The 10,409-nt window shown below is 50.5% G+C and overlaps 1 protein-coding gene across 6 annotated transcripts in view; it reads right to left on the bottom strand.

Annotated features, from left to right (window-relative positions):
* Positions 1-366: 366 nt before the first annotated feature.
* STK36 (serine/threonine kinase 36) overlaps positions 367-10,409 on the bottom strand; it is a 27,069-nt gene continuing 17,026 nt past the window's right edge. For 3 of the 6 annotated variants that reach the window (XM_005202828.5, XM_005202827.5, XM_005202829.5), the window contains exons 15-27: positions 9,032-9,182; positions 8,441-8,568; positions 7,491-7,595; positions 7,036-7,134; positions 6,860-6,948; positions 6,552-6,615; positions 6,257-6,367; positions 4,988-5,062; positions 4,376-4,550; positions 3,970-4,117; positions 3,635-3,782; positions 2,351-3,097; positions 588-942 (exon numbers count right to left, since the gene is read on the bottom strand). In XM_005202828.5, the coding sequence (XP_005202885.1) occupies positions 799-942; positions 2,351-3,097; positions 3,635-3,782; positions 3,970-4,117; positions 4,376-4,550; positions 4,988-5,062; positions 6,257-6,367; positions 6,552-6,615; positions 6,860-6,948; positions 7,036-7,134; positions 7,491-7,595; positions 8,441-8,568; positions 9,032-9,182 (2,184 nt within the window). In that variant the 3' untranslated portion in view covers positions 588-798. Of the gene's footprint in view, positions 943-2,350; positions 3,783-3,969; positions 4,118-4,375; positions 4,551-4,987; positions 5,063-6,256; positions 6,368-6,551; positions 6,616-6,859; positions 6,949-7,035; positions 7,135-7,490; positions 7,596-8,440; positions 8,569-9,031; positions 9,183-10,409 lie in introns of those variants that run through there. The other 3 variants (NM_001205636.1, XM_059892613.1, XM_059892616.1) reach the window with 3 other exon arrangements.

Here is a 10,409-nt window from a genome sequence, read left to right as displayed (position 1 = left end):
AGCAGTAATTAACACAGCATGGTAATTCAACTATATTTCAATAAAAAAATAAATTTAGGGACTTCCCTGGTGGTCCAGTGGTTAAGAATCCACCTTCCAATGCAAAGAACATGAATTCAGTCCCTGGTTGGGGAACTGGGACCCCACATGCATTGGGGCAACTGAGCTGGCTCACTCCAACTACTGAGCCCACACGCCCCACAACTAGAGAAACCTGCGCATCCCCCAAAAAAGATCCTGTGTGCCACAACCAAGACCCGACACAACCAAATAAATAAATTAAAAATAAATAAATATTAAACATAAATTAAAAAACAAATAAATATGTTGAATTGAAATGAAATAATCTGGATAGGAAGAAATTATGGTGGTCTCTAGAAAATATGTTATTTTTGCCAAAATATAAATATAGACAATGGGCAATGAAAATAAGGTCTAAATAAAAGAACCTGCTGGGAAAATTTCAGGAGCTCCAGAAAGGAAGAAAACCTCTCAGGCAGAAGATGTCCTGGAAGCATGCCCCTGGGGTTTAAAGGCACATTATTGGAGAAAAGACTCTTTGATGTAGAGAAGAAACACATCTCCTCTGGCACCAACAATCATGAAGTTTACTGGTTAAAATCATCCTGAATCTGGGGGAAAGGAGGAGCTTTATACATAAATCTCTTCTAGGTTCTCGTTCTCAAATCAGCAGATTGGCGGCTTATCTGTTTCAGTCTCTTTAGTAGGTGGCTTGTTGAGTAGAAGGAAGTGTTGGCAACAGCAGGGCAACAAAGGTTGGACCCCAGGAAGCTGGGGTCATGTGCTGTGTGTTGGCCTCAGGAGGTGGATGAGTTTCCTGCAGTGTTTGGCAGAGGCAGGCCTGGGACTGCTGTGTGGCAGTAACTGATTCCCCAGAGAGAGCAAGGCTAATTTCTCACTGGCGCCCAGGGACACCAGCACCTGTGGGACAGAGAGAGATGACAAAACACGACATGCAGAGTACTCTCGTTTGGCCAAGCAATTCCCAGTCTAGAAAAGAAAGCAAAAGAATATGAGCTCTCGGGGACTCAGATTATGTGGGAAAAGAAAGATTTTGGAGACAGGAACCACTAGGACCAGACTACTTCCGTTCTCTTTGGTCACAGACCATGAAACCAAGGCACCAAAGGACCCATGAACTTGTCCCCAGGAAGAGATAATAAATGCAGCAGCCAGAAGGTGAGACTCCCTACCGTGGATCTAGACCAGTGTGAATTACCACCAAAAATCCCTTTTATTATTTCCCCACACAGACTACAGAAAATTCTGTAGTGTATATCATCACCATCCTATCAAAACTTCTCTTCTGCAAGAACTGCCCAATGCCACCACATGGAGCTATTATAATTTGGGGGTTTAGCTTTATCATGGGCTTCCCTGGTGGTTCAGACAGTAAAGAATCTGCCTACAATGTGGAAGACCTGGGTTCAATCTCTGGGTTGGGAAAATCCCCTGGAGAAGGGCATGGCAACCCACTCCAGTATTCTTGCCTGGAGAATCTACATGGATAGAGGAGCCTGGAGGGCAACAATCCATGGGGTCTCAAGAGTCGGACACGACTGAGCGACTAAGCACTCACAGCACACAACTTTATCCTAGGTAGATGTGTGCTTTTCAATTGGGCTGTTTATATACTGAAAATTGAGCAAAAAAAAAAACAACAACAGAATAAAGCAGTGCTTAAGAGCATGGGCTCTAGGGACATGGGCTCCTGGTTAAGAGTTCAAGCTTCTACTTCAGGAGCCACGAGTTCAATCAGGAAGGGAACTAAGATCTGGTATCCCAAATGGCATGACCAAAAAGAACATGGGCTCTGGACTCAGACTCTCGAGTTCAAAAGTCCAATCCCACATGTTAGCTGTGTGACTGGGACAAGTGATTAAATTCTTTGTGCCTCAGTTTCATTGCCTGCCAAGTGAGAAGCATAGCTTAAACCAGATAATGCAGCTAAAATGCTAAGCATGGTACTTTTCATATGGTAAGCGCTAGAAAAGGTAGCATCTTCATGGCCCTCAGAAAAAAATGACTCTCTGCCTCAGCACCTCTAGTCTTCCCTCCCCCTCTCCTGCACAGCCTCCAGAAGAAAGTAACACTGCTCCTTGACAACCCAGGCATTTCCAAGCCCAGTGGAGCCCTCTTCAGGCCCCTTCCCATCTCCAGGTGGGAGATATTAGGTGAAAAACTCATGTCCAAGTCATGCCCCCTGAGTTTCCTGCTCCCAGAGAAGGAGGCAGCTTGGGTTTCCAGATGTCCCAATTCCTTAGACTATCTCAGAAAAAATGTTGAAAACAGCCCTGTCATGATGATTCACACGTCCCCTGGGATGTACCTGATGGATGCAGGGCTCCTGTCGGAGGCTGCGGAGAGCAACGAGGGCGGCTTCCTTCACATTTGGCTGGGGGTCTCCACACGCCATCTCCAGGAGCCGCTGGGGCACTTGGCACTGTAGCAGCTCCTCCCCCAGACCCTCAGGCCCCAGGTTGCCCAGAGCTGATACGGCATTGCGCCGGATACCAGCCTGAGGATCTTCAAGCAACTGGGTCATACCAGGTACTGCGGCTGCCAGGGCAGGTCCCAGGGGACCAGCTTGGTAGGCTGCGTTGCCTACAGCGAAGCTGGCTCCACGGCGCACAGCAGGGTCCTTGTCTCCGAGCCCCAGCAGCAGAAGGTTGAGCAGTCCTGCCTGGCTCTGCAGGGCCCCACGCAGGGCCATGCTGTGTTGGAGCAAGTGTCCCAGGAGCCCGTAAGTACGGGCTCGCACAGAAGTCTCTGGGTGGCTCAGGAGGCTGCGCAGGGGCCGATAGGATTCATCGGAGCCAGCCAGGAGTTCATGGATAAAAGACAAATGGCTAGGAGACAGTAACCGGGCAGTGTGGGCCAGGAGGGAGAGAAGGTCAGATGTCAGCAGAGGCTGGTCACCCAGGAGGGCAGTGGACAGGAATGAGACAGTGGTTCTAGGGGAGGCAACCACTGTGTTCACAAACTGGTTGAGAAAAGCGGGATCCGAGAGAGCCAGGCGTGTGAGGAGACTGATGGGCAGCTCGACTTGTGTCAGTGGGAGATGGTGGCAGCAGACCTGAAGAAGGGGGAGGGGTGCGGGCAAAACAGTTCAGGGAGAGGGAGAATGCACTGCTGAGAAATAACAAGGAGCCCAAAACCTGGGAAAGAAGCCAAGTTCTGCAGAGAACACCACAGGGGCCTGGAAGACCTGACCACAGCACCGCACGCGAGACACACACAACCTGGCGCCTGGGAGAACGTGTCCTTCCCAAGGCCAGGCCGCGGTCTGCAAGGCCTTGGTCTCTCTGCCTTCAGAGACTCACTCACTGTTTAGTGCCAACAATCGCCAGAGAAGCGATTCCTGGCTTAGGAGCAGCGTCTTCAGGGCCCAGACCAGGATGAGAGAATCAAGAGAATCCAGACAAGGGACTGATGGAGAGAGGAGTCACCAGCCCAAGCTCCCACCACAGGCCTCTGTTCAGGCTTGCATGCTTCCTCCACTCCAGTCTCAGATGCTATATGCCTCCAGGGACCTGGGAGAGCCCTACAGCTGTCAAGAAGTGAATGTGACACAAGGTTGACCACCTTCCTGCCTGGGTGGCTTCCCTGGTACCTGCAGTAGGTGGGCGGTGACTTCTGAGTCTGTGAGGTCAGCCAAGACACCTTCAAGGAGGTCAGCATCCACATCCAGGGCAAAAGGGAAGCAGAGGAGCTGGCAGACAGAGAGCACCACGACGGGGAGAAACTCAGACCCTTGTGGCCTAAGGAGGGCAGCGTGGAAGGATGGACTCGGTCTGGCTCACCCAGCCTTCCATATTCTTCCCCCAACCCTCCTTCCCTAACCTCAGTAATCACATTTCTTGCCTCACAGCTCAAGCTGTCAGCTCTTTCTCTCCTGCCTGCCCCCCGTCCATCCCATCCATAATAGAATTGAAATTTTCAACTCACGCCTGGCCCAGGTGATGCAGGAAGCTGGGCGAAAGCAGATGCTTCAGGGTGGACATGAGGATACTTCCACGCTGAGACAGGTGACTCAGGCATAACTGGGGCTCCTGGGTAAAGGTGGCCATGGCCAAGCTCAACAGGGCTGCCATGCCTGGAAACACCAACAGTAGAGACCCAGTGGAGCAGGCAAGAGGCCTAGATGCATCCCCATGGTTCTCAGGGGCACCACCTGTTCCCTGATCCCGTCCCCATCCTACAGCAGCTCCCACACAGACTCTGCCATCCCCTCCCAAGACAGCAGCACTAGTAGCCCTCTCCATGGGCCAACCCAGTTCCAGGCTGTTTCCTCTTGAAGACGGATCAGTACACTGGCCCGACAAAAGGAGCCACGCTGTCGGAAGTGAGATACCTTGGGGTGAGATCAGCGTCCAGTCTGGCTCTGGGCTTTGTGGGCTGGACAGCGACACCTCCTCTTCCTGTGTAGATGCCTCCTCGGGGAGCCTCAGAGCCATGAAGAAGCGGTGCCACAGGACGGTCCACATTTCTGAGCTGGCCATGTCCCTTATCGGATTACCCTTCCCCTGCTAAAGCCAAAATTGAGAAGGGGAGAAGGGGGAGGTCCAAGTCAGGAGTCAAAAATGCCTTTTTTTCACTCTTCTTCCTGATCTATGAGGAAGGGGAGTCCCAGAAACAATTCTTCCTGTTTTTCCACCTAAGATTTCCCTGTTGTCTCAGTTTCCTCTCTTATCACATCTTAACCTCCCTGACCTCTCAACCCATGTGTACGCTTACTGGAAACCAGGCAATTACAGCTTTCTTTCCACTGAATCCTAAGGGATGCAGCTGAATGGTTCCCCTTAAAGGGTCTGTACTGGTGCACATGGGCCCAATCTAAGGCCATCACTGGTACTCTGAGAGGGGAGGTGACTGTGTGGTTTCTTCCTTCCTCTTGGCCAGCGGCCCCCCAAAGCGCCCAGTTTCTCTCTCCTTAGTTCCCACGCATCCTGGGATGCAGCTGTACCTGGGTAAGGAGCTGCAGCAGAAGGATGAGGAGGCCATCATAGAATCCACAGCCACCAGGTGGAGTCAGCCGGACCTGGTAGAGAGAGTCAGGAAGACAGCAGATCCCTGAGAGGGGCGAGCTGACCGCACAGACCTGCACAGCCCACTCCAAGTCAGGCAGAAGGAGCTCTTCTTCGGCCCAGAGTAGTGGGGAGAGTTCTTCTGGACTTAGGAGTCTTGGATGGATGGATGGATGCACAGCGTGCTCAATTGTGTCCGACTCTTTGTGACCCCATAGACTGCAGTCTGCCAGACTCCTCTGTCCATAGAATTTTCCAGGCAAGAATACTGGAGTGGGTTGCCATTTCCTCCTCCAGGGGATCTTCCTGACCCAGGGATCAAACCCACATCTCCTGCAGCTCCTGCAATGGCAGGCAGATTCTTTATCACTGTGTGTCTTGGTTCCTGCCTATTCATTCAACAACTATCTCTGTCCTAAAGACACGCAGTTTGGTAGGGTAACCAGCCACACAAACAACTACAGTTTAGGAAGACACTTACTGAATAAGAGGCTGTGAGGTAGGGGCTGTGGAGAGGGAGGAGGGATAGCTGAGATGCTAACTTTGCCCTTAGAGGTAGGAAACGGATGGGATTCAAAAGGCAGACAAGGAAGGAAGAAGGCACAGCTTATATAAAAGACAGGTCATGAAAGGCCACAGTGAATTTTTGAAATGTGAACTCTTGGGTAGAGGAGGATTAGAGAGCCCAGGGGTAACGGATGAGCTCTGTGTGGCCTGCTAGCAAATGTGGACATTAACCCAGAAACTCCGTGGGAAGCTACTGAGGACCTACACAAGCTCCATCCATATAGGTAAGACTAGTGCCTGGTACTCAGCACATATTTATGTGTGAAATAATGACTGGTTGAGCAATAGGCAGGTTTTCCTTTAAGAAAGCTCACTTTGGCATCAGGGAAGAACACTAGAGAGTAGAGATCCTTCAGGAGGCAAGGGCCAGAGCCTGAGAGAGAGAGCAAGAGGGAGGGAAGGAAGGAGAAAGACGATGCCTCTTCCTCCCCCTTCAGAGGTCCTGTGTGTTAACAATAAATCTAAAGCCCTGACAGTTGGGGCTCAGAGGGACCTATATTATCCGAGGGCAGAAGGACAGGACAGGAAAGACTCCTGGATTCCCTCCAGGCTTACTGGAACTTCAGACTTTTCTCCCTGAACACAGACCTTATCTGACTCAGAGAAAGCACATCTCTGCATTCAGCGCTGGGAGGACTCACCTCTGCAGGGGCAGACAGGGCATGTGTGGCTGCAGCGATCCACTCCCCAGGCTGCAGGTCAAAAGTCACCCCTTGCTGACCAAGCTGCCCCAACAGACAGGCCGCCGCACTCTGTGGAGAGTCAGATGAGGAGGAGGAATGTCCCAATCTGAATGGTACTCAGGACAGGTGGAGAGGGTGTCTGTCTCCAGAAGAATGCCTCACAAACAGCTGCACATTAGGAAACAACTCTCCCGCTCCCAGAAGGTGGGATGATAGGGTGAAAAGGCGAGGAAGATGAACGCTGAGAACTCACCACAAGAGAGACGACGTGCGAATGCGTAAAGACGGTAGCAATCTCACTGCCTAGCTTCTCCATTCTGGAATAAGGAGATACATCAGGGATGCAGCCGTGTGAAAGGAGGCTGCTGAGTGACCTGCCCTCTCCCTTGGATGGCGCTTTCCACCAAAGCTGCATGTCCACCTCCAGGGCACAGAGTTCATGGGAATCTAGGTCTCTTCTTTGCAGAGAAACCTTCACTCTGTCCTAGTCCCTCCCAAGGACAGGCTGTATGGTGTCACTCCCCATAATCCATGTCAGGGTGACCCTACTTTATGACTCACCCACAAGGCAGATCTTGGAGGCGCAGGACAAGAAGGGAGAGGAGGTAGAGAGTCACTTCAGTAGACTCTTCCCTATCTACTACCTTTACCTATAAAGGAAACCCAAGGCATCAGAGTGTCCTCTGATTGAGATGGTGGGACCCCCTAAGAGATGCCCACTTGTGCCACTGGCCTACCTTGCCCTGGGCCAAGTTCAACAGTGACTCCAAGGCCAGGGGTTCTTGCCCAAGAAGATGGCATAAGCGCTCACTAACATGGCAGCAGGAGTAGAGAACCTAAGGGGTGTGGGAAGCAGTTGGTCAGGGAGGCAGGTCCTAGACTGGAAGGCTCAGCTGAAAGCAGGCTAGCCTCTTGACAGATCTAGGGGTGTCAGAGAAATTCAGGCCATGTCCACCTCTTGCTGAGAGACTGAGATGCAGACATGTCTCAGTTCTAGTGAGGACTGGCTGACAGCTGGGCTATCTCGGCTGAACTGATTTAAAAGCAGAAAGGGGTCCTCCTCTATGGGAGGGCAACAGGGGGGGATGTCTCTCATCTCTCTCTGTTTCTCTCAGTGTCTCGTTCTCTCTCTTTCTCATTCCTGGAAATGAAAAAGAAATCTGAGGGGCCAAGAGTTCTGGGCAGGCAGTACCTTGAGAAGGGGTAGGCACAAGATGGGATGCTGCAGGGCAGAGATGAGGGATGACCTCAGGTGGTTGCTGTCTTTGGTGAGCTGATCAGCCAGATGCTGAGCGATCTGTGGAGACATACCTGAAGACTCAATCCCATTCCCTTTATTCCAATCCTATTCCTCTCGTACCTCCAACTAATCAGGACTCTCAACCCCTTGCTTGCCACTCTTCCCCAGATTCACCAGGAACCTCAGACCTCATTCTATCCCCAGTCTTCATGCTCATTGGAAAAGCAAAAGACAAGGCCTAGGTAAGTCCCACTGCAGGCAGGTACAGAGGAAAGTGTTGCTGGCCAAAAGGAGTGGGAAATCTGAACCCTGAACCCTTGAGCAAGCATCACTGGTGGCTTCGGATCAGCCACCCCACCACATGGGCAGTTTGTCATGGAGCTCTTCAATCAGCTGGCCAAGGGCCCTGGGATTCTGGCTACATCATGTTCAACAAGTAGCCCAAACCTAGTCGTTAGCACCTGCTTCTGGAAGTACTGAGTAAAGGCAGACAGAGAAGCTTGTTTTTCTGCTTTTCTGAGACACTGGGGCCAACCTCCCCAACTCTGGCAACAGCGACAACAAGAACAAATAACTGTAGTTCAGGACTTCCCAGGTGATCCAGTAGTCGAAAATCTGCCTGCCAGTGCAAGGGACACGGGTTTGATCCCTGGCTCAGGAAGATCCCACATGCAGCAGGGCAACTAATCCCATGCACCACAATCACTGAACCTCCGCTCTAGAGCCTCTACTCTGCAACGAGAGAGGCTACCATAATGAGAAGCCCACTCGCTGCAACTAGAGAGTAGCCCCTACTCTCTGAAACTAGAGAAAGCTTGAATGCAGCAACCAAGACCCAGCGCAGCCATAAATAAATAAATAAAATTTAAAATAAAAATTGAAAAAAAATTTGTAGCTTAGACCTGCTCCTTGGCTTCCCAGCAGCCTGGCAGCCCCACGGGAGCCGTGCACATGGCCGCCAGCACTGAAGAAATGGCTCCAGGCAGATCCTCACTCTGCTCCCGAAGCGGCTGGCTCACCTGGGGGGCTCCTGTGCAAAAGGCAAAGAATGCAGAAAGGCATGGGTTGTTTCAAATTCTCCCTTCTTTCTCTCAGTTCATAGTTACTTGCTGCTGCTGCTAAGTCGCTTCAGTCGTGTCTGACTCTGTGCAAGCCCATAGATGGCAGCCCACCAGGCTCCCCCATCCCTGGGATTGTCCAGGCAAGAACACTGGAGTGGGTTGCCATTTCCTTCTACAATGCATGAAAATGAAAGTGAAGTCGCTCAGTCGTGTCCGACTCTGCGATCCCATGGACTGCAGCCTACCAGGCTCCTCTGTCCCTGGGATTTTCCAGGCAAGAGTACTAGAGTGGGGTGCCATCGCCTTCTCCATCATAGTTACTTAACACTCGCTAAATGCCAGACATTATTCTAGGCAACCGGCAGGAAAAAGAGCAGTGCTGGTCCTGCTGACAAGTCAGTCAAGAGAACCTCCCCTCCCCATTCCCGTTACCTGGGGGGCTATGGAAAGGGAGCTGTGGAGCTGTCAAGCCATAAAGGAGCCCGTCCAACACAGCCCGATGTGTAGTCAGCAGGCTGGAGTAGAAGGCTTTGGAGACGGTCCAGCTATTCCCGTCCATGGCTTCACACAGAACAGTAAAGCACTAGGGGAGACAGGCAGGGTTCACATTAGCACATCAGAAACCAGACTGGAATCAGGGTAAGGAGCAAGCATTCCCGGAGAACCTGAGAAAGGAGGAGGAAAACCCAGGGGGACCAGTTGTTGAATTCTAAGTATTCCTCACAGAGAAAGTGCAGAGTAAATTGCCTTCATGTTTGGGAACAGGATTTTTAGGTGTCAATCCTATTTTGATCAGCTGCTTCCTAAATGATATTTCTCGAAGTAATATCGTGGACCCCGAATATAAGAATTCCTGGGGATTCGTGAGTCCTTCCCAACCCAGTCTTCAGAATTTATTCCAAACTCCCCATGCTACTCACTGCACAGTGACATATGAAAAGTGCTGACCAATAATGTGAGTCACTACTGGCCAAAATTTAGGTTAGACATTAACAGCTTCCTGACCAGAAAGGATGAGTGATGTTAAGACAGGCTCCCAGACTAGAAGAGATTGAATGGACTGCTAGCTGGAGGTAGGACTGCAGCCCACATCTGTGCTCCCAGTTGCCAGTCTGAAACTAAACAGACAATTGTTTCCTTCCTTGCACACGTTCCTCTCTTAACTGTCTCTTCTGAGACCAGTCAGAACTCAGCTATTTTCTCTTTCAATCCTCCCTTCCTGTCCCTCACATGCAGAGTTGACCCATCTAGGTTGCTAGTCTGTAGGACAAACAAGGTTGGGAATACTAGCTGATCTGTAAGTCTATTCAAGAAGAAATTACTTCTATTTGTGGTTCCCTAAAATAGGTTACACTGCATACTGCTTCTGCACCTTAATATACATTACTGTTTCTGCCTGGAATGTCCTCCCTGCTTCCTTGTCTCATCCACCTGGCAAACTTCTGGGTGTCCTTCAAATCCTAGCAGAGATGATTTCCTTCTTCAAGATTTCTTCTATGATCCTACATACTTCCCCGATGATCCACTGGTTAGGACTCCACACTTCCCCTATAGGGGGGTCCCGACTTGATCCCTGGCTAGGGAACTAAGATCCTGCATACTGTATGGTGCAGCCAAAAACAAAAAAAAAAAGACTTTTCCTATGACGCTCCAGGTAGTGTGAGTCTTCCTCAGTGGTGCTTCTGTGTTTTATATGAAGTTCTAGTGTTTTTAATTTACTTTATTACTTTTATACATTTTATTTTAATATTTATTTGGCTGTACCATCTTGATTGCAGCATGTGGGATCTAGTTTCCTGGAGTCTTAGCC

This window comes from Bos taurus, chromosome 2 (genome assembly GCF_002263795.3).
Source record: "Bos taurus isolate L1 Dominette 01449 registration number 42190680 breed Hereford chromosome 2, ARS-UCD2.0, whole genome shotgun sequence".
In the NCBI taxonomy this organism is placed as follows: domain Eukaryota; kingdom Metazoa; phylum Chordata; class Mammalia; order Artiodactyla; family Bovidae; genus Bos; species Bos taurus.
Note: the sequence above shows the minus strand (reverse complement) of the source record. Positions and strands in the feature narration are given on the sequence as shown.